Raw genomic sequence first — 25,666 nt, 5'->3', positions numbered from 1 at the left:
CTTGGTGCAATGCAGAAAAATGTTAATTTAACCTCTCTGAAGCGAAATTGAATATGGTTGCATTTAAGCGTATTTAATGAGATTCTAAGCCAGGGGTTCGAGAGGGATAATATTTTCTCTTAAATGCAATAAATATAATCGATGTGCATTAATAACGTCTTGTATTTCTTGTAATTCAGTTGTTGAAAACCACAGAAGTATACTTTAATGGTTATTGATTAATTCCGTTTTTATAATGCTATAATGAATATGTCGCGACAAACCCCTTAACAGACTTGAATACAGAAATTGTTTAAAGTTCCTCATTTTTCTGTAAAGCTTAATTATTATTTTAGTTCTATATTTGTAGCACTATCACAAGTTCCCGTCATTGAAGGAATTTTCAAGTTCCTCAATTTGCACATCAACTCAACTTAGTAGATGGTTTCTTTTTTACTTTAACATATATTGAAGTGTATATAAGTAATTTTTCACTATACCCTTGATAAAGTGTACTGTGTGGTCTGTCCTTAGTAATAAAAATTATCCTTTTAGATTGAAGTAATTTTTAAAGTTTGTCCCAAAAGAGAGTGCTCTTTTATGGGAGCCGTCATTCTCTCACATTAAGGATTGAATTGTGCCCTGACAAGGAGATGTAAATAAGGATCGGTTGCATGCTCTTCGCTCACTTGAGAAAGTTATTGGGTTGAAATATAAAAATTTCATCAGTGGTGTAAAAAGTAGAAAAAAGAGGGAATGAGGAACTCTTAAAATAAACTGTTTCTCGCAGGTACCAAAAACACAATACATATACTCGTATTTTCAATTTTATTTGTTTTAGTTATGTATTTATTAGGTTGTTGCAAAAATAATGGCGTTTTTGACATGAAGTTAAACACTAAAAAAAACGACATCATTTATTGGTGCTAAAATAATGTCGTTTTTTTGGCATAGAAGTTGAATGCCAAAAAATATTATTTTTGCACCAACCTAATATTTATTAAATATATCGATACTAATACATTTCTGCATTGTCTCAGCATCTAGATATATATTAATAAATTTAAAGTGCTCTTTCAATCAGTAAATGTTTTACTATATAAAATATTTACACATTACGTATTAAAATTAAACTATATGAATACCTGAGAAATTTCATACTACATGCGGAAATATTTTCACAATTCTATGATCTCTTGGAAAGATTGCGATCAAGATATAATGATGCAAAATCATTTATTGCTTTTTTCATTTCTGACTTAGGCCTAATAGTTTTTAAAAGAACAAATTGTTTCATTAATCAATGTTTAATGTCTAGAAGTCAAATTTAATGCACATCTGAAATACTTAAATTCTTAAATGCGAGTTATGTACGACAAAGAAATTAAAATCAGCGCTATATTTATTTATTAGTGTCAAAAACCCTATTGTTCAAATTTCACAAATCTACAATTTATCTAAATTTTCACAAAAGTATTTGACTCATATATTAACCCTTTTTCTATAAAGGAAAGTTAAACTAAATATATCCCACATTTGAGCGCATTAAATTTAGCAACAAAATTATTCATTATTAGCAGTTAAATTACGGATTCGGACACGGTACGGGTTCAAGCCTGCCTTCCTACTACCACTTTTTTTTGCGCAACATACAGTGCCAAACTCCCGGGCAACGCCGGGCTGAAAAGCTAGTATGTTATGTTTGTAATGAAGATCAATATGTTATGTTGCTAATGAAGATCGTTGTGTTGTGTTAGGAATGAAGATCAATAAATATCAAAACTTGAAGCGTGCTATTTCTAATGCTCTAAAGAATCTTTCAAACATAGTAATATCAAAGTTGTAAAAGTCCTTGGAAATTAGTTAATTGATAAAAATTGAAAGATGAAGTGGTAGAGTTTTTCTTGTATGGAAATTTATACAGTCAACAATAGTTGATTAATGCACATCTTTTTAATGGCTTGCATATATAATTAAAATAAAAATTATATAATGATTTAAAAATGCATAAAACTATTTGGAAAACGCATTTTTGACACCTATTAAGTAATCAACCTTGCATTATCACCTAATTTACGTTTCCAAACATGTAAAAACATGTTCACTTTTTAAATATTATTATTCCTAAATAGAGAAAATATTTATTTGCAATAAGCATTGTTGGTAGAAGATCATACCGGTGTTGTAAGAAAAGAACATAATTACGTAGAAGTATTGTCGAGATGGTAACAAGATGTAAGTAAGGGGCGTGGTAAGATGTCGTGTTTAGAATGCGACTGTCGGTGAGATAATTTCAAGGTTGAGACGAAAATTAAAATATAAATTTTGTTTTTGGAGCTATGAGAATTAAGGAATGTGTTGTAAAAACACGTTTTAATATTACGTTACGGATCTGGAGATAATGCGGGAAAAAGAGTTAGTTGTGGAAGAGAGAAATAATGAGAAATTGATATGAAGTTAAAGATAACGGATGGTCATTTTTGTTTCCTACAACAGGTTATAGGAAGCTGGCTGTATATGTATACCATAGTTGTATATAAGGAACGGGGAAAAAAGAGAAACTGGACTTCTTTCTCTTTTAACAAAAGCCTTTACATCTGGTATTTCTAACAAGACACTTTTTCTAAGCATTTAAACATCATTTCTCCTCCGGCCGCGGACGATTTTTTAAGTCTCTTCTGTAACGTCACCCATGTGTTTCGAACAGGTGCTTTTCCGACCATGTGCTTCTCCGAACACGTGCTTCTCCGAACCCCGCACCATATCGAATATGTGCTTCTCTCGTCACATATCGAACATCTCTTCCTCGAACACCTGATTTGTCGACAATACCTCCTTTTATCTCTGTGGTGACGTCACTTCGTGCAGCCGTCAATGTCATTTGCATATCTTTATGCGGCTACTGCTGCTCTCAGCGTGATCGGCTCTGTTACATATATAACGCTAGGCGTAAAACATGTTTTTCTTTTTTCAATTCTCTATATTTACTAAAGTATCTGTCGTATTTTGTAAAGATCTTAAAACACATTATGTTTCATCATAGAATACCCTAAAAGTTTGTGATTTACTGTGTAAGTAATAATAAAAAAACGAAATAAGCAAAGTATTTTAGATACATAGACTAAATGTGAGTTAACTTTTGTTTCTCCAATGTTATTTTTTGTATACTACATATAAATGCATGCTAAAATATTAATTGGTTTTTGAATAGAAGTATATTTAAAATTAAATATTTAGCAAGCGCTTGAATTAGCTGAACTTAATAATTAACAAATCATCCGATTCTCTCTTAACTATTTAAAGGTTTTTAACACTCCTCATTGCCAGTTGATTTACCTACTTTCTAATATTGTTTATGTGTATGTGAGTATTTTAAGTAATACACACCTGTCACGTTGCACTAAAAATATGTGTCTAAATTAGATGATAAACTGTAAGTATATTTACCTTCTCTATATAATAATTACATTCTCTATGTAAGAATAGTATAACACAACAGCAAAAACAATAATAAGAATTGTTAAATTGAAATAATTTTAATAATAATAATTACAGTAATAATTATGATAAATGTAATAATAATGACACTGGTCCACAGAGAGGTTGGCGTCTTGTGTTTATGGGTAAATTCTTATAGTTTTTTGATGCGCTGATTTAAAAAAAAATGACATATTTTCCTGATTAGCTCTAGTCATTGATATTTATGACGTGCCTAAAAATTAAAAAAAACATATATTTGGCCTGGTTAAAATGAGGCATTTGGTGCTGTCTGTACTAAGAGCTTATGTAACACAGTTTGAAAAAAAACAATGATTTCAAAAATGCTAAATGAGATCAAATCTTTTTTTTTTAGTAGAGGAATTCTTTACTTAGTAAAATTTTGTAGATTTGAAACTACGAAAAACAATCATTGAAGACATAAAACAATAGACTTTTTATGTTTAAAATATTGTCCTATGTAGTTTCAAGAAGTCAGATTGAAAACCGTTGTTAATGTTCCATATCTTGATTAAACCTGTGTGAGATTTTATTTAAAAAGTATTATTTTTTTCAATCTGATTACATTCTTAACCTGTGTAATGATGCTATCTCTTTAAAGCTGTCGACGATCATTTCACTTTTCCTAGCCTGTAACTTCTTTACCTATATTGTTGATTACTATTGGGAAGTTCACTTTAATACAGCTGTATCTAATTACTTAGTGATAGTTTGAACTTTATTTTCTCATTGCAGGTATAGTAACTAAATAAATATGAAAAAATTACATCAAGGATTCGATTCTCAAGATTCATTTTGTTATATTTCTGGAGAGTTTCGAGTAAATGATGAAAAAATAGTGTAACAGATTTTAGATAAGCCCTGGGCTTCCCATATAATTTGCGAAACATGTATTGAACATTTGAGACAATGAACTCAAGGTTCTCGAAAATTCTTGACGTTCGGAGTACCAATGATTTGGACAGAGCCACAAAATCCCTTCAACGACTGTTATTTTTGTGCAATAACAAAAAGAATTAGTAAGAAGAAGCGGAATTCCCTAGTTTACCCAAATCTCCCTTCTGCAATTCGACCAGTGGCCCATTGTGATGAAATTCCAATACCTGTTTTTAAAGAACTGCCTGATCTCTTCCAATGAAAATTTAGATACAAACTTCAGAAAAACTAAGGAATACAAATGATTCAGATTACCTGCCACCATCCTTAGATCTTGTATATTTTTATCAAGAAAATCTTAGCGATTAGATAAGAGATTTAAGCCTTTCTGATGAATCCTCTAAAATGTTAGCTTCTCGACTCAATGATTGACATGTTTTGCAACCTGGGACAAACATTACTTTTTACCGAATACGGAATGATGAATTTATTCATTTCTTTGTGGAATTGACATATTTGTTGGTTTTTTGTGTAGATATTCCTAGACTTCTAAAGTTTAGCGTAAAAGAATATAAACCAGAAATATGGAGATTGTTCATAGAAAGCTCTAAAACAAGTTTGAAATGTGTGCTCTTACATAACTCTAATATGTATGCACCTATATCTATTGGACACTTAACAACACTAAATGAAACATACGATGTTATAAAAACTGTTTTAACACACGTGAAATATGAAAATCACCAATGGGTTATTTGTGTTAGTTTAAAAAGTGTTAATTTTTAATTAGGACAAGAGAGTGATTACACAATTTTTTTCTTCCTTCTCTGCTATTGGGATAACATAAATAAAACAAATCATTGGAAAATAAAAATATAGCTAGTCCGAGACAAACTAAATGCTAGTGTAAAAAACGTCTTTTATGAGCAACTTGTTCCAACTAAAAATAATATTCCCGTCTTTACATATAAAACTATGATTCATACAACAGTTTGTCAAAGCTCTTGATAAAATTGGACAATGTTTCCGGCATATTTCATCTGCATTTCTAGAATTAAGTACTGAGAATCTAAAGGTTGGTATTTCTGATGCTCCCCAAATAAGAACATTGATAAAAGGTCCAAATTTTACATATTCAATGAACAAAATTGAATTGGCTAGCTGGTTACGGTTTGTTAAGAAAGTTTAAAGAATTCTTAAAAATTAAAATGCTGAAAATTACAAAGATATTGTGGGAAAGCTCTTACATAACTCCCAGACTCTTGGAATAAACATAAGCATAAAAGTGCATATTCTCTACAGTTATTTAGAAAAATTTCATGACAATCTTGTCAATTTCAGTGACGAACAGAGGGAAATATTACACTAAGAGACCACAGTAATGAAAGAACCTTATCAAAGCCGATGGGACCGGATAATGACTACTGCTAGTATTTAAAACGAAGCAAACCAGATATTCGCCACCCAGGAAAGTCTAAAAAACGAAGATTCTTGCCCTAAAATATCTATTATGTCATATTGTTGTAAAAATTAATTTTATATTTATGAGGATAAAGCAAAAATCAATGAATTTGTATTAGATAATCTGTCTATGAATTTTTTGTCTTATTTTTTGCCACTTCTTTACAAAGGTCCCTTAAGAGAGACGAGTTTTATGATAAATGCAACAGAGAGTGAGACAGGAAAAAGGGGTCTGATTTAGTAATCAGCACCTTTGAATTAGCAAATATTGGTTGCAAAATTTAAGATACTAAGAAAAACAATTTTTTGTAGAGCTGCGTTATTATTAAGAAAATAATACTATAATAATAATAATAATAATAATAATAATAATAATAATAATAATAATAATAATTATTATTATTATTATTATTATTATTGTTATTATTATTATTGTTGTTATCATTATTATTATTATAATTGTTATTATATCAATTAAATAATACCAATAATAATAATTACATTAAAAATATTATCAAAAATAATAATTATATTACTACTACTACTACTTCTAATAATAATAATAATTGTTATTATTATCATTTAACTTATTATATAAATAATAATATAGAAGTAAGAGATTTATCAGTTTTTGTTAATCAAGAGGAGGTTTGTGACTTTTCGAATGAAATCAAAGTAGAAGTTTAGTAACAGTTTTGACTTAACAGATCAACGTTTGTTTAGTATGATATAATACTTAATTATTTAGTATGATATAATACTTAATTATTTAGTATGATATAATATTTAATTATTTAGTGTGATATAATACTTAATTATTTAGTATGATATAATACTTAATTATTAAGTATGATACAATACTTAATTATTTAGTATGATATAATACATAATTATTTAGTATGATACAATACTTAATTATTTAGTATGATATAATATTTAATTATTTATTATGATATAATACTTAATTATTTAGTATGATATAATACTTAATTATTTAGTATGATATAATACTTAATTATTTAGTATGATATAATATTTAATTATTTAGTATGATATAATACTTAATTATTTAGTATGATATAATACTTGATTATTTAGTATGATATAATATTTAATTATTTAGTATGATATAATACTTAATTATTTAGTATGATATAATACTTAATTATTGAATATGATATAATACTTAATTATTTATTATGATATAATACTTAATTATTTAGTATGATATAATATTTAATTATTTAGTATGATATAATACTTAATTATTTATTATTATATAATACTTAATTATTTAGTATGATATAATACTTAATCATTTAGTATGATACAATACTTAATTATTTAGTATGATATAATACTTAATTATTTAGTATGATATAATACTTAATTATTTAGTATGATATAATATTTAATTATTTAGTATGATATAATACTTAATTATTTAGTATGATATAATACTTAATCATTTAGTATGATATAATATTTAATTATTTAGTATGATATAATACTTAATTATTTAGTATGATATAATACTTAATTATTGAATATGATATAATACTTAATTATTTATTATGATATAATACTTAATTATTTAGTATGATATAATATTAAATTATTTAGTATGATATAATACTTAATTATTTAGTATGATATAATACTTAATTATTTATTATGATATAATACTTAATTATTTAGTATGATACAATACTTAATCATTTAGTATGATATAATATTTAATTATTTAGTATGATATAATACTTAATTATTTAGTATGATATAATACTTAATTATTTACTATGATATAATACTTAATTATTTACTATGATATAATACTTAATTATTTAGTATGATATAATACTTAATTATTTACTATGATATAATACATAATTATTTACTATGATATAATGCTTAATAAATGTGCCATTCTTGTATATGACATAAACAATGTGTTGCTATATGACCTTATGGAGTGACGCCACCTAATGTTTCTACATTCTTATTTTATAGCGAAACTGGATGGCGTGAAGACGTACATGACGCTGCGAAGAGTTCCCTTAATGTTGCAGGATCGAGTAATTCGATGGTTCGATTATCTTTGGATGTGCAACAAATCGACAGATGAAGAACGCACGTTGAGTTTATTGCCAGATAAGCTAAAAGCTGAGATTGCAATTCACGTCCACTTAGACACTCTCAAACGAGTAGAGATTTTCCAAAATACCGAGGCCGGTTTCTTATGCGAATTGGTCTTGCGATTACGACCAGTCCTCTTCTCTCCAGGAGATTACATTTGTCGAAAAGGTAAGGCATTATTTCTTAAAACGTCTGCATGGTGTCTGAAAAGTGTATATTTAGGTTTTCAAAATCTATTAAAATTTACTAAAGTCACATTATTGCATTGTCACTGGATTTGTTTTTTAAAATTACGTCTCTTTTTATATAGAGATTGCTGACAACGCGCAACACTTGCACTTCGATTTCTTTACCATGTATTTTATAACTTGTTTTTTTCATCATAGGTAGTTGTTTTGATTTTACTCTTTTTCGCCCAATATTGCCATTTCCACGTAAGGGTATACTATTTAAGGTCATCTATAAATGGGGATTTTGTGTAATTTGGCAGTAAGTGCCCGCATTTAAGATTCTGCAGGTAAGTACAATTAGAAAAGTCTGAAACCGGAAGGAAATTCCAAATCCAAGTAGTGTGAACGGAGAAATTATCAGAGTAGAATTCTTTTCATCCTCTAGGGACCGTAACATCGAAGTTGTGGACTCTTTCTGCTTGTCAGGTTAGTTTGTTTTTGTTTTACATGGAGGTCACCACTTATCAAGGCCAGTAAGCCACTGGGGGATAAGGGTTATTGCGTGTACAGTAATGGATAGTATCGTAGTCATCGTTAGTATTGGAGATTTGATAAAGTGTCTTACTTAAAAGGCTGGTCATCAGGAATTGCATCAGTAGTGAGATATCTTCTGGGACGGTAGAAAGATCCCACCATTTCTCCAGCGACCTTGACAACAGACTTGATGTACGTGTTCCACTTCAGATCAGGAGTAAAGGTCAAACCCAGAAGATTGTCAAAATATGGAGTCTCCCCAAGACGAGAGCCATCCATTTCAATTGATGCCTGATGAGGATCAGAGCGTTTGTACGTTAAGAAGAGAAATGCTATGAGTTCATCGGAGCACATTCTACTAAAATACGTGAAAAAGTGGCATATGGATGCAACATTGGAAAAAGTAGGTCGCGGTTGGAGCTTGGCCAATGATTCAGACCAATTAGAGTTGATATTTTTTGGACTCGATCTAAGAGTATGAGAATAGTGGTAGATGTATCAGCCCAGATATAGAATAAAACCCAATGTGGCTTCGTAAAATCAATTAATTAATTGAATTTAGAAAATATGAAACTCCATCATTTCTTCTAAAAACGAATATTTTGATCACATGTTTTCTCTTGCAAAACTTACCCGTGTTGTAAAAAGATGTATACACAATTTGAATTGTTATATAAAGTGAACGCTTGTAAAAAGTAATTAAATTGTAAAAATCTATTACATTTAAAAATGTCTGATAATTGTATTGCCACATCGCGTTTCGGCCAATGCATTATTGATAACGAGAGACAAGAGAATTACATTACTTGCACTTTTTTCTTTTTGAATATTGTCAATGTCCGTGACTTTCCGGAAATTTCTGGATAATTTTCTGAGTATTTCGATCGAGTTCAACTTCTCAATTCTAGTGATAGTAATTCGGTTTATTTTATTTATTTATCTTTTCATTGCTATGTATTCTTAAATTGCTATTGCATTTTAAGTGCGTTTTTATAATTCAAGTAAAATGTTTAAAGTAATATTTTAAACCAATATTTATGAAATTACAGGATCTAAATAACTTCCACGCTTTCAATTGTTTAATTAATGCGGATATGCTAGGAAATTTGACATCGGAAATGATTTATTATTCAATAGTTTAAAATCATTCAAAATGTCTTTCAAACGTGGAAATCTATTTTTTGATTAACGAATGTTTTTTGTGAAATAACCGATATACATTCTGGTAGATTTAATTTCATAATTAATTTATGTTTACATTTTTGAAATGAAAGTTTCACTAATATATGCTATTGCAATTCTGTTTTAAATAAATAATTGATTAATAATAATTAAAGGTAGTCCTTGGCAAATCAAATAGAGCCGGGAAACACATATCAATACAATAAAAGCTGTCTATTATTTTCTTGTTCAATATTAATACTTAATCATGCATTAAAATCATAAAATAAACAAGAAGAATGATCGATCTCCTTGATCAGACTGAGTCAGCAGAAATTGTTTTATCGTTCGTTTTATTCTGCAAACAATTATAAAGTGAATATGAAAACGGCGTTGCATTTCTATTTTATTTCCCATTGGTTTGCTTTAAGATCTAGAAATCGTGTTAAATATTTTGTTTGCCGCCAACAAAGACATTGACAAAACAACGTTATAAAAATAAAAGTATTTCTTTATTCGCTGTATTTACATGCATACAAAGTAAAAAGTGTTCGCATACCATTGCAGTTTTAAACGCCATAAATATTCACTTGTGACGTAAAGTGATTAAGTGCAAAATGATGTTATGTACGAATTTGTAGATCGTACTGGTGTCTTGCTCTGGATTGTCTTGTCTTGGTTCTTAAGTGGATACGTATTTTCTGTACTAGTTTTTATTAATCCCTAAATCCTCCCTTGTTATATATCTTTCTTTTGCTAAGATCAATGTAAGTACCAACTATAATTATTTAGTTAGGTATACGCCACGCTGATACTTTATAAATCTTGAGCATTCTATTCCTAAATCAACTCTTCGTTATTCCATTCATCTTAATCAAATGAATAACTTTTTCGAATACACCTGATATTTATCCCAGCCTTATCCAAGAAAATGCTATTTAATGGTTGAGAGTTGCTTCAACGACTTGTAAAATAATGAAATTTCTTGAGCCTCTCTGTAAAACATTTACAGGAACAACTTGTCTTTGTATTACTATTACAAATAAATTTTTTTCTGAATTGAGTTTTTTTTTTTATATACCTTTTTCTTTGGAGCACATTGCTACATAAGTAACTTAATGTAGATTTCAATGTTGAGTTCACTGTAAACAAATACTTATCGCCCAGTCTTCTTAAAAATCAAAATTTGACCTTGGCGTTAACCTTTGTCACGTGCATCATAGCATTGTTTATCATTCAACTTAAAATCGCTGTCTTTCCCCTTTATTTTTATATGCCCACAATAATGATGTTTTTAGCATAAAATCTTTATTTTATGAACTATTTATCATTAATTTATATAACTTAGATAATTTGAATAGCTATTCATAACTTGTTTTATAACATTTCTATTATTGTAACATTCGATATTCTTAAAAAGTATCTTTTCGAATGTGGGACTCTTTCTGCAAAATTCGGCAAACTCTCCAGAATTTCAAAGTTAATATTTTATTTAATCCACAACTATATTTCATCAGTCATTATCGTGTTAATTAATGCGAATATTATACTTAACAGTATTCAATGTGAGAAGAATTGAACGATCAGCCTCCAGAAAAGTGTCACTTGAAAGTTATGTCAAGTGAGTGACTTTATGAATTTTGCCGTGACAATAATCTCCAGTATTGTATGAGAGGTATTTTGGCTGTGAGAGTTCGTTCCCTATAGATTCAGAAACAGCTGGTCCGATATTTTTGAAATTTCACACGTAACTTTTGTATCGGTATGATAATCGAAACTATCAAATGAAAGAAAGTAGGATTTGGAAGAAATTAAACACTTTTATACAACATAACATCACTAGTGCATTTGGGAAATGTGATCACCGCACAAGCAGAAAGACCCAACCAGCAAAATGACCTGAACATCCACGTAGAAGCCAGTTCGACATGAACGTTTCTTTTAAGAGCACAATTTGACCATGGTACTTGACTTTTTGCACTTTGAACTTTAAATGAAGCTGTTCTTTACATATAATCTATCATATGTCACAAGTTTATTAGAGAAGTTTTATCACCACTATCATAGATCTAACCTGCAAAATCAAGTGTACATTCAGCCGAGGGCGACCACGACATGATTATTTCTTTTATAGAACACGATGTGATCATGGTACTTGACTTTTGCACTTTAAACCTTTAGTGAAGGTAATATTTACATATAATCTAATATAATCAACTGTAGATTCCTTATAGGACAATGTAGACTATAATATACTGTGGACTAAGTCATTCTGTGGAAGCACGGGAGGCGTCCTTACGATACGCTGTGGAGGTTATCCTGCACAAGAGCAAATAATAAAACAATTCGATTAAAAAAAATGGACGATCTCAACGATTTCGATGACAATAAAAGTATACGAAGGAGGGACATATGTTGATCCTAATTTTATCTCTGACAACGTTGTATCTGCCGACTAGACAAAAATCACGGAAGAAAAGATGCACCCAAAAAGTGTTCGCATTACATCGGTCAAAACATTGTAAAAATTTAATAGTAGTTCAGAATCATCCAACCAATCAAAGTTGTAAAACAATCATCTATAAAATTCCGTGACATTTATCATTAACTCAGCTATTAAGCAGCTTCTTATCTTTTTTACTTAGTTACAAAGAAAACTTATATATATATATATATATATATATATATATATATATATATATATATATATATATATAAAGGGGATTGGAACAGCAGTCTAAAGAGCAGAGTGTCTTTTAATGTAATAGTAAAATCACTAATTAAAATACAAGAAAAACAGTGCTCGTTGTAATGTAGATATATAATAAGCTCAATAGGCATATATATCCTAGAGGTATTTTAATATTTAGTAAAATGATTGATAATTTATAATTAAAATTAAAAATTGAAAAGCGGATTCATAAGGAGGAACAAAACAAAATCAATAAACGGTACGATCGTTTCGGAAACGATGTTTTTATTGAGATAGTCATGGATAATAATTTTTACATATAACAAAGTCTCATCATCAGCAATGATGTTCGGTGGGTTTTTTTAAAGATAAAAAAATGCTAGGTTTATTTTTTGTAAGTAAGGCAGATGTATCTGGAAAATATTTAAATATGAAGGAAAATAGTTACTTTTTCATGTTGATAAAGAAAGTAAGATAAATTCAGAATAAAAATTAAAATAAAATCATCATCTTAAATTGGGTTTAAATGTAATGTTAAAATAAGATGTTTTTAAGAAAATTTAACAAAGATATATATACCTTATAATGGTTCGCCTTTTAAAATTCGTAAGTATCATCGTCAAAGCATTCATTTTGATGGTAAATGTAGCTTAGGAAAGGTTGTAAAATGTTGAAATGTTCAAACTTTCAAAGGGAACGCCATGGAATAATCTTATCAGTTTGGATTCGTTAGTAACGCTGAATTTAAAATTTAATAAGATATTTCAATAACAAAGGAGGATAATCATATTCGGCTAGGAAAATAAATAATTTAACTGATTAAAGGGAGATAATCAATAATTATTGATGTTGCTTTTTTAACTAATAAGTGAATCTTAATTAAATAAAATAATAATAATATTTTAATAGCAATTATAATATTTATTTATGAAACTTAATAAAATAGTAACATATAAGAATTAAAGTTAAATAGATATTTAAATAAAATAGAAAATAATGGTAAAATATCAGATAAACTAATAATAATACTACTAATAATAATACAAACTATAATAATAAAGTTATTAGTGTATAAATTATGAATTTTAAGATAGATTATTAATAAGAAAAATTTAATGACTTATGGTGGTTTATCTTTGTCAAATCTCAATTAACGTTTATGAATGCATTCAGAGAAAAGTTCATCTTTTAGATTTAGGAGAATGGCTTTATTATGTTTTAAAATCTAAAGGGCTTCATATATACAAAGTGTACAGAATCAGTCCCCAGGCGTATATGCATTATATGATCCTATTATTTCCCATTTCAAATTGAAGGGAATATTCTTCTAATTGAGTCGCCAAATATGTTTAGATAGAGTAGTTTGGTTTACCAGGGAGGGATTTTTAAAGAAGAGTTTGTGCGTTATGTTTAATAAGTCTAGATGTGGAACCGAAGTAGATCACATTTTGTTTAATATATTTGTTGACAGGTAGATTAGGAGTTGTATTGGTATGTAATAGGTTTGTTTGTATTTGATTGCTAGATTGGGTAAAGGGGGTGCAGTTATTGAATAATTGTATGGTCGAGTTATGGTTGCCAGTAACATAATTTATATTTGGAGTTTGTAACACTGTGCAACTATAAATCACATTTTTTTTATCTTGCAGGTACATTGTAGAGGGCATTTATTTTTTCTTCTACAGTTACAGCCTGCTATAGTTTCTATATTTGGATTGTGTATCTTACTAACTTTTTTATTGTTAGACCTAATTATTTTTTGATGAAGGTTTGGTATAGTTGAGTAAGACACTTTGATCGTGTTCTTATTAAAGATTTTCTGTATTTATGAGGGGCTTTAAAGTTTTTTCTAATCTTTTAAAGAATTCCTTGCCTATTTTTGTATCAAGATTTTTAGAATATGGAGAGTTAAACCATAGGATCTCCCTATGTCTGTTTTTACGCTTACAGATTTTGGTTTGTTGTTTAATCGTGTTAGTGGCTAATACTTCCGAATTGTTCATGAGTAAAGTTTTTCTTTCAGAAATACCCATCTCTTGAACAAAATGCTCCGAGTGTGCTTCTCAGTTAACTACAAAAGTGCCGTTTTTAAGTCCCACGTGGGCAATATTTTGGTTTAATTAATCGGATGCTGCAATAATTCCACTGTCCACTCATTAACTCTTTCCCTCGAATAAACTTCGAGCACTTATACGTGGTGACGCATTGCAAAAACAATCTATTTTAATTTGTTTCTTAGTTATATAGGCTAGCCCTCTCCATAAATGCTACCCATAACACCGTAATGCAACTTAATAATTATTTTCCGCAATCAAACCATATGTAATACAAGTAAACATTAATATATATCTAACCTATCATCCAAGTTGCAGTCATGGATGCCAAGGAGTTTTGTTTTATTGCCGTTATTTTAAAACGGGCGGAATAAATTTGCTAGAAATTCTGCCAAACTATTTTTTTCATTTTTTTACAAAGGAATCACGACTTATCAAGGTCCAGATAAGGATTGTTATCGTTCTTACTTTTGATTCGATATACCTAATAATCTCATGAATAGTCTATGGATGATTTCGTTGACATTAAACGATTTATTAGACATTAAAAGGTGCGGGTAATTATAGTCTGGTTCGTGTAACATATATTTGGGATAGACCATGCCTCGTACTGATGAGACAATCAACAAGATTTCTAGCACAATATTTTACTGGGATAAAACAAAGGATTTTAGACATTAATCCATTAACTTAATGCTAGGATTTATTTTAATTGAATTTTACAATTGTAAATGTTATTAACAAGTTTATGGTTGATAGTTTAGGATCCATTGCATTGTAGAATTCCGTCAACAATCACATGCACCCATAATAATCATCATTATCATCATCATAGATATATAGTAATGTTTGTGTGTTTATAAACGGTTTTGCGTTACACAATTAATTTTCCCGATAATAATTCCATGGACGCTATTAACAAAATATTTCTTTTTTTGTTTCATATAGTTTGCTCATTTTTTTTTTACTAATAATTGGCTACCTTTATCGTCATAATATTGTACGATTTTCATTCTGCTATTCGCTTTGTTCAACTGTTAGCAATTATATTAATCAACCGAAAAAACGCTTGCATAATTTGATGGAATCAAATATCAATTTATTTGTTAGTAGATACTTATTAAGAATCGTCTACAAACGACGAGTTTACAATCTATACATCCTCCCCACCAACACATTTTTGTTAAACGCCTCCCCTACTTTTTACTGAAAACACTCGTTAAGGTTAAACTTTCAACTCCTATCATGAGATCTTTAAACCATGCTAGTCGATAAACATGGGAAAAATTATGAAAGGATTTTCAACTTTATTTAATTTTCAAAACTTTTTCTTCACTGATTAAATCAATAACGATCGGGCCGATCTGAACATCGTAGTAAGATATGACTATATTTTCGTATAGGAAATAAAAATTATAAATTTGCTCTCATTATTCAGCACTATCAACAACCCTTGTGGAAATTCATTCTCATCTTTTGAATATTTTCCACCTGAAATATATATATATATATACATACATACATACATACATATATATATATATATATATATATATATATATATATATATATATATATATATTGAATATAGTAGATCAGCTTAAGAAGTAAAATATGTGGAAAAATTAAACAGGACAAAAAAAAAACTCCTAAAACCCGTTAGAAATTTCTATTCCAAAATGTTTTTTATATTCTGTTTAATAACCTGCAATTTGAGAATAGCGTGGGTTTGAGGTATTCTCTGTTTCATCATATGCTATTATTTTTTAAATACGTTTTAATTGTGCAACGTTTTTTTTAACATTCTATTATAATTAGGTTTTATCGAAACTAAAGTTTAACGTTAAATGTTTTTGCAATCGTCGTTAAAATATCCCCCGATTTGTTTTAATATTTATTCTAATCATGTTTATTCATGGTTTATAATGTAGCTATTCAAGAATTAAGAATATAACATTAATAATCATCGGGAATTTCGAAAACAGCACGCTTCTGCAAACCAAGTGTCACGATTCGACATTATAATCGTCCATACCGCACCCATTTGAAATAAATAAACTCAAGTATACGATTTTAATAAACAATAAATCATGAGCAAATTGGCAAATTAGAATACAGCTATGGGGCAGAATTTATTCTAACAGTTCAATTTTTTTTTTATTAATGCGCCAAATATCATGAATCCTTCTTTTCCTTAATTAAATTTCTACAAAACGTTAATCTCAACTCATATGATTAAAAATCATATTCTTATTGAGTCCCAGTATATCATTCTCTATATATATCTCTTTTACTATTATCTTCTTCGTTTCACTCTTTTTATAGATATATATTTTTTACACAGTGATCACCACTTATAAAGGCCCCGAAGCCACTCAAGGATAAGGGTTATTGCAAGTACATTACGTTAGTGTGGAGATTTGATGAAGTGTTTACTTAAGGGGGCGGTTTATTAGGAATTTGTTAATATTGGACTTGAAGATATCCAAGTTGTAGTCCGGTGGGAAGCAGGCAGACGGAACAGAGTTCCACAGGTGTGCAGTTCTAAGAAAGAAGCTTTGTTCATGGAATCCACGTTTTGATTTAGGCACATATATAGAGTGGGGGAAAATTTTCACAGTGGATTCAGCTAGACGGGTGTTTTTCGTGAAAGATTGGCGAGGGGAGACCAGAGATTGAAGTTCAAACGAGCACCTGCCAAGGAAATACAGATAAAACAAGGATAAGCTCGCAACGTCTTTTCTGTGAAAGATAGGTTGCAAGGTAGATAAAAGGGCATCCCCCACTAAGCCACGAAGTCTATTTTGTACTCTGTCAAGGAAGGATAGGCTGTTTTTAGCAACTCCTGCTCAGATATGGCAACAGTATTCCATCCTTGAACGTACTTGGCTTTTATACAGATAAAGAATTGCATCAGTAGTGAGATATCTTCTGGAGCGGTAGAAGGATCCCACCATCTTTCAAGCGACCTTGGCAACAGACTTGATGTACGTGTTCCATTTCAGATCAGGAGTAAAGGTCAACCCCAGAAGCTTGTCAAAACACGAGGCCTCACCCAGACGACTGCCATCCATCACAATTGATGCCAGATGGGGATCAGAGCGTTGATGATGTAAGGATAGGAGTTCGGTTTTGAATGCATTAAAGGTAACCAGCCACATCTTCCTCCACTGAACCACGCGCTCGAAATCAGAGGAGAGAGAATAAGAGAGAACTTTGTCATTTACAGCCTTTGATGTGTTACCATAGATGGTCGTGTCATCAGCATAGATGTCAACGAATGATTTAAGTATGTGTTTAGGGAGGTCATTGATGTAGATCAGGAAGAGAGTTGGGCCCAGGATTGACCCCTTAGGGACTCCAGCATTTATATTGCAGGCCTCCGATTTTTGTCCATCTACCACTACTCTTATGAGCCTATCGGAGAGAAATGATTTAATGATTGAGAAAACATTTCCAGTTATACCGAAGCTGAAAATGCTGTGAAGTAGACCCTTATTCCATACCTTGTCGAAGGCCTTTGATATGTCAAGAGCAATTGCCCTAGAAAGGAAGCCTTTGTCAAAAGATTCACTAATCTTGTGGGATATAACCGTCAGCACATCTGCGGTAGATCTTGCAGAGCGAAAACCATATTGTGTGTCACTAAGGAGGTTATTCCTGCTGAGGTGGTTGACTATTTCTCTATTTAATATGGATTCAAGCAACTTACTCATAACACACAGAGGACTTATTGGTCTGTACTGAGAGGGAGATGACTTATCACCTTAATCCTTAATATATATATATATATATATATATATATATATATATATATATTAAGTAATGTGATTTATAATTTAAAAATTAAAAAAAAAATTTTTTTATTTAAAAATCAAATTTTAATTAAATTAAAAATCAGTTTCATAAGAAGGAACAACAACAAAATCAATTATCTGTACGATCGTTTCGGAAATCCGTGCTTTTTATTGTGGTATACATGAAGTTATGTAGAACAATTATATATAGTTTTTTTGGTAAGCACGGTCTCCTCATCAGCAAATTTAGGAGGATTTTTATTGAATTTAAAAGACACCATAAATAAACCTAGCATTAAAAGTAAGACAGATGAATCTGAAAAAATTGAAATAAAAGGTTTGGATTTAAAATTTATAAGAAAATTAATATGGGTTAGAGATAGAAATGAGTAGAAAAAAAAAATATTTTTGAATTTACATAATAAATTTGATTTAAAAATATAAAGAGATAGTTACCTTTTAGTTTTTCTTTTTTTGAAATCAGGAACTGTGTTTAAAGTAGTCATTTAGATGTTTGCTATAGCTTTTTATTTTATTGAATGATGAATTTTAAAAGGGCGACGCTCGTGCAATAAATTGTTTCCGTTAGCGTATTTGTGATTTAAAGACGCTACAGTTTATATATATAGAGACAATATTTATTTTACAAGTTTTTAAGGGGAGATAATTGTCATGTGTTCTTGACTTTATTTATTATTTGTTTTAGTTAGAAAGAATTAAATGACCCTAATTATGATATAATAAAATTATTAATTTTTATGTAAATTATAAAATTATTAATTCCATCTACTAACTAACTAACTAATGAATTAATTTTATTCAAAAAAGTTTCACTACATAAATATATGCAAATAGTAGGGGGGGAATAAGTTCATCCAGCGACTGATACCCTTTCTAACTCAACAATAAACAACATATGCAAATAATAAATAAAATATTTATCAATATTCAAATTTTATTTTTAGCTGCAATATTTGAAGTCTAAAAAATTCTTATTTTTTACTTTACTAGAATATCTTGTTCTTTACTTTTCCAGGTTGAATTTCTTGTCCTTTACTTTTCCAGGTTTAATAAAATCTTAAGAATATTACTTTTCATGCGCGCATTTTTCCATATAATTACACATGCATGACTCTTTTTGTTTTCCTAGTATCGAACTGAAAGAGTAAACCCAAATATATACGCCGATTGTAAATAAATAACAAACAAACGTCTTGTCAGAAATGCTGTTCAGTTGAACACATATTAAATACTAATGTACAAAAATTACTACAATATTATACTTCACTTGTGTTCGCACTAAAAGTATATATAATTATAGCCGTTTATATACAAATTTTTATTATCATTTCTGATGACGTAAAACAATAGCTCTCTTTGACACTGTGTAGAATTTCCTCCCGAATTAATATCAGAGGGCTACGATTTACTTATTTCCAGTTTGGTTTCCAATGTCAGTTTTTCTAATGCATCTTTATTTTAATAGAATAACACTGCAATATTAAGAATTAAGTACTAGCCATGTTTGACGACCTAAATTAAATACTAATCTTGACTTGGATTTCTATTTTAATTTATTTTTCTATTGATTATATGGAGGTTGGGGTGACTAGATATAAAAACAATCAACAAAAGAGATTTCAAAATGTGTTTACACATCAACTCTCTTTTGATTCAATAGTGAAAATGGAAATGAAAAGAGTAGGCGATTACAAAGAAAGAATAAAGAATGGCATTTTCTAAACGTATCTAATAGAAAGAAATGAAAGAAAAAAATTATAAAACAGAAAAAAAGAAAAACGTCTCATTCATTTGCATTCATGCTTTGTTGGGTGACGGGACAGATATATATTTAAAAATAAATAGTCCTTGTGCTTCTCAATGTTTAGGATAAGGATTGCTGATATGTATTAGTTCATTTTTACGAGCAACAATTCTCATCTTAAGTGTTATTTTTACAACTTTTCGGTCGATGCAAACCTCCGATCATTTTCCGTACTCTAGAATATTTTTATCAGAACAAGAGTATGTTTTCTACCAGTGGATAAAGTGTTTCCGTTCGAACATGCGTGCAGATTCCCGAGTTCGACAGAAAGATTTCAAAGTTCGACAAAAAGAGATTCGAATTCAAAAGAAAGATTTCCGAGTTAGACGGACAGATTCCTAATTCTACAAAAACAATTACGAGTTGGATATAATATACATGAATAAATTTGAAGATTGCATCGACCGAAACCTTAAAATAACAATAAATGTTAACAATTGTCCGAATAATAAAATTAACACGAAATATTCATCGTTTTTATTGTAGTGAATGAATATAAATCATTCTGCATCTATGGAGCAGTTGTATAGTTGAAATATTGCGACGTATCTCAAAGTAGTCGAACTTTACCCTTATTTTAGAGTGCATGATGGCGTGAAATAAAAGTTATTATCAATTTTCTGAGCATTTGTAAAACTGCAATATTCAAACTCGCGTGGTATTAAATAGTATACCTGCTACATGTTTGAAGAATGCATAAAGAGAAGAAGCCGCATTATCCATTTTCATAGCTGTTTTAATGCCAGCTGTACAGCTTCATCGCGTGCGGTTTTCGCATGAAATTTCTCGTTTAGAGAAGTAAAAATACAATTATTTGGAAAGCTTTTTGTATTATTTGTTTCCGATGCGGAAAATTATGTAGTTTTTCCTCAAGACGCAGACAATCAGAGAAGAGATAAGTTTATTATCAGAGAAATAGATTCGGAGAAAGAAAACATAATCATACTTAGTGTAAATGAATTTTACCAGCGTTAACTGTGTGATTATGTGTGTGTGCGTGTGTGTGTGTTTGTGTGTTTGTGTGTTTGTGTGTGTTTGTTTTCGTCATGAATTTATATATAAGGGTATACATATATATATATATGTGTGTGTGTGTGTGTGTGTGTGTGTATACACATGCAAATTGATATTACAAAAATAATTGGATGAAGTAAAATAAAACATCTCTATATATAATAAAAAACCTCGGGGTTTTCCTTTCTGGACCAAATACCATATGTTTACAACAACAGATGTCACATACAAATTTATTATGTGTAGCCCTATTATCCACTACCTTATATTGATTTATAAAGATTTTTCTGACATATTCAGGTGTTCGAATAAAATCCTAGATTGCTTCCGAGGAGGTACACCAGCACTATCGCATTAATCTACAGAGGAAGTAGTCCCGATTTTTCCCCTATTGCTGATCCCCAAAAACACCGCAGGGATTTATACACATGGTATAGATATTGTTATTACACCCTTCGTAACTGATTCATAAATTAATAGCCAAAACGTAAAATTCCCGTCCGTTGATTCGAAAAATAATAAATTCTCCCGTATAACATTCCTGCTATTCTGATTGGCTTAAAGCAGAACGATCCCTTATTTCAGATTTCAATTCTTTAAACTAAAACGAACGTACAAACCGTTGTCCAACATGGTGTTTACCAATACAGGAGGCCGGCGTTTTACATTAAATAAACCAATTACTGAACAGTACGGACGTATTTGTTTCACACTGTCTCTCCCTTTCTCTCCCTCTATCCCACTCCCCTTCTCAATCTCTCTCTGAATGCGTTTTGAAGGGTAGACAGAATGAGAGAGAAAGATAGACAGAGTCAGAGCTGGAGTTATATCTGTTTTTTTTTTTAAATTCGAACACTGTACCGAAACGAGAGAGAAAGAGAGAGACATAAGGAACCAGACAGATACAGAAAAAGAATTAGAGATATAAAATCATCGTAAGGCTAAGGAAGAGAGAGAGAGAGAGAGAGAGAGAGAGAATCATCGTCACGAATTGACTTCATTTCCTTACCGCGTTATTTAGTTTAAATAAAAAAGACACGGTGTTATTTCAATGCCGTCGTTGTGAAACGGTAGATAACGAGGACGCGTCGCATCGTATTGGTTTCACGTTAGCACCGTGTAGCAGATTGATTTTTTTAAGTTTAACATTTGAACAGGATTACAGCTTGTGATAACTTTCTCCCTTTTCTCAGTTATTTTGTATCGAATTCAAACAGTTTTATTACTTTACGTTTTTGTATCGAAATGAAACGATAACCCTCATTTGGTTTTGGAGTGTTTTATTTTATTTGTTTTTGGGGGTTATTTTTCTTTGGTTTTATTTTTTTTTTTGTTCCAGTGGTAAGTGAAATATTTTAACCCAAGTACTTAAATAATTAATAAAAAAAATAATAACTGATAAATACACGAAAGTAGGTTCGTTTCATTTCCTTAGGATAGGATTCTATATTTTGGTTCTTACATAAATTTCTGCTTCTTAATAAAACTTAGAGACGAACTATTTTTAGTCGCGGAAGCTTGTAAGTAACAAGTCAACATTGCCACAGCTTAAACTCACTTCACACGGGCTGCCTACTGCATCCCGATAGCTTTTCTTACTATGAGGAGTTGGGGATGACTATTCCGAAACTGTTCGTAACATGGGGAGGTTGGACATTGGGCAGCAGCAGCAGCAACAACAACAACTGTACTTTTTTTCGATGGGGGCACGCTTCCACCGGGCAACACCGGTTAGCGGGTATTTCTAGTATTTCAGTAAGAATTTCTCAGAGAGGCAATTTGCTTTTGTTTGGGTTTTGCTTTATTATACGTGATGTCTCGGGAATTTTACATGAGTATTAATTATTTGTATTATTCGGATTAGTACGTCACTTGTCCTCATCTTGCTTACTACGTTCCAGTCGATGTCACCTACAGTTTTTTTTTTTTCAAATACTTTTTATGTAGAAACTCAGAACAAAGAAATATGAATTCCCATATCAGAATCAAAGTTTGATATGTCAGCGTCAATTTTATTCAGGTCACTTTGTTATAATCTCACAAGATAACTTCACATGTTAGATTAATTATTATTTCTTAATATATTCCTGCGCCCAAACTACATTTGAAAGCTTGAAAAAATTAATAAAGGTATTAAAATGAAATGCTTACAGTGGTCCTTATCAATGTCTGTCTAAATAAACCTATTGCTGGGTACACAGCTGTGATACATTCATAACTGTGCCAAATTCGTGTGTGAATTTTAAGCCTTTTAACATGAATTCTAAAAGTAATTAATCCTTATAAATAAAGTTTATAGGCAGAAGTAAAGTGTATTTAAATACATTCCAACTCCATTAAAGAACATTTTTACGGCATTATTCTAGTTGACAGATTTACTACAAACTTGGGGTTGCACAAATTGACACTTCATAAATACAAGGTTGAACAGTGAAATTGTCGCAATAGAAAAGACCACATGATTCCATTTCTGTGTGATAAAAACGTTTTTTATACTGTTTACTGTTGGTCCAATTTTGTACAAATTTCAAGAGCGATAGGAGCCTTCCTTCACGTCTGAAAATGACACAATGTTCAACAAGCGAGATCGGAGATACGCTGATGTACAACTCATATGTCTACCAAGCCAAGTTATGATAACAGGACCACTGCTACCTCAACAAAATGCATCGCTGAATGGCCAGGAATAACAAGGACGTCTCCAGGATGATGAAAACAAATTTCCAATCACGGTTATGGTCTTTAATGTTATTTCAAGTGAGGGGCAGATAATGCCACTTCACATCTTTAAAGTCAGCTTGAAAGTCAACACCAAAGTGTACCTTAATGCTTGATGTGTTAAAGAGTGTGGTGAATCCCTGGTGCAATCAAGAATTGGCTATCTAGTTTATCGATTTAGACATGTTGAAATTTATAAGTTCGCACATAGGGGATGGCGAGAGGGGGAATATGGATAAAGAATAAAAAAGAGAAATAGACAGATCTAGATAAATACAGGGACATAAAGAGAGACAGGGAAGGGAGATAAATAAATTTCACCAGAAAATTTCATATTCATGATTCAATTTATATGCTAATAAGAAATGGTTGATGTGTTCAGCCTTCATTTAACCACACTAGGTGTATCAGGAACACATGCAACTTTTTACTGGTTAGTTTTACATCAGAATACACTTTTGGATTTTATGTAGATTTTTTTTATATAGAGAACACGCAAATAGCACACATAACATCTCGACATAAATATATACATAAAACAATTATAGTTATGAGATATATCTGAACTAATCCAAAAAGGCAATAATAATGAATATCATCACTTACCTTTGAAAATTATCCAGGCTGTATGCCTACTCACATTCCATCAAACACCAGAAAATCATAATCCATTGCTTGGTTGATTTTTTTATTATTTTTATTATTTTTATTATTTTTTTTCATACACATTTGTAATTGTATCTTGCTTTATCAAGGATTTTTTTTAGTTAATCTGTTGTGTTGGGAGAGGGCTTAAACATTTTTAAACTGTTGATTGAGATTGTCGCACTGACTTCCTCATCTTTGTTGTAATCGTCACAACATTTCGGCCGTTTTGCCCTCTGGCCTTCATCAGGTGTTTTGTATCGAACTGGGGAACCGTTTGTTAGGAGTCTCGAACCCAACCCTTTATTATTATTATTACGGGGGTACCGTGTTCGGACTCCAGCTAGGCTCTGGGACATAGTTGCTGATTCTCTGTTTTGAATGTTACTTTTTACTGCCTTCGTTCAGGATTGAACTCAGCACCTTTGGGTAACTGTAAACTTTGATACAACGTCTAGGATCACTCGGCCATATGTCACTTGGACAATTCTTAGTTGACGTTTTTTAATGTTAAAAAACCTATGTTGTTATTCAAGGTTTTCTCTCTCTATCAGAGGTGTCCAAATTGCATTCAGCTCTATGCAATTTGGACACCTCTGGTAGAACAACGGCTGAGAGACCCAAGCTTGGCTTCAGAAGGATTGCTACGACTTTGCACGCTTCTCTCACGTGCCCTCTCCTCTCCCGACCTGAACCCGCTAGATTACTTCGTTTGTTCAAACGTCGAGAACATGACCTCCCACAAGACCAAGGCCAGCCTGATCGCGGCCATCCGCCGAGTATTTGCCGAGCTCCCGTCTGCACTTGTAGAAAAAAGTATGCATCCAGTTGTGGACCCGTAATAAAGCTGTAGTGTTGATGTCTTGACGGGAGCATTTTATCGTTTCACCCAGTATATTCTCCGTATTTATCAGAAGTTATGTGCCAAAATACATTCTGGCGAAAAAAGTGTGTTAAATATACGCATAAATGATAAACACTTTCAAAATCATAGCAAAAGTTAAGATATTTTGTTCGTTAATTATTATCGTTTCTCAATATATTCCTATATCCAGTAGATGTTTTAAGATCGAATATTATACATAATCAAAATAATTGTGAGAAAT

The 25,666-nt window shown here is 30.6% G+C and overlaps 1 protein-coding gene across 1 annotated transcript in view; it reads left to right on the top strand.

Moving 5' to 3' along the window:
- The first annotated feature begins 7,823 nt into the window (after window positions 1-7,823).
- Window positions 7,824-25,666, top strand: part of LOC145293788 (uncharacterized) — a 185,371-nt gene continuing 167,528 nt past the window's right edge. Inside the window, exon 1 of the mRNA XM_080140337.1 lies at window positions 7,824-8,118. Within this exon, the coding sequence (XP_079996463.1) occupies window positions 7,851-8,118 (268 nt within the window). The 5' untranslated portion in view covers window positions 7,824-7,850. The remainder of the gene's footprint in view (window positions 8,119-25,666) is intronic.

The sequence above is a fragment of the Euprymna scolopes genome, chromosome 15 (genome assembly GCF_053919585.1).
Source record: "Euprymna scolopes isolate OS-2025 chromosome 15, ASM5391958v1, whole genome shotgun sequence".
Classification (NCBI taxonomy): Eukaryota; Metazoa; Mollusca; class Cephalopoda; order Sepiida; family Sepiolidae; genus Euprymna; species Euprymna scolopes.
This window is presented reverse-complemented; position numbering and strand designations above follow the sequence as displayed.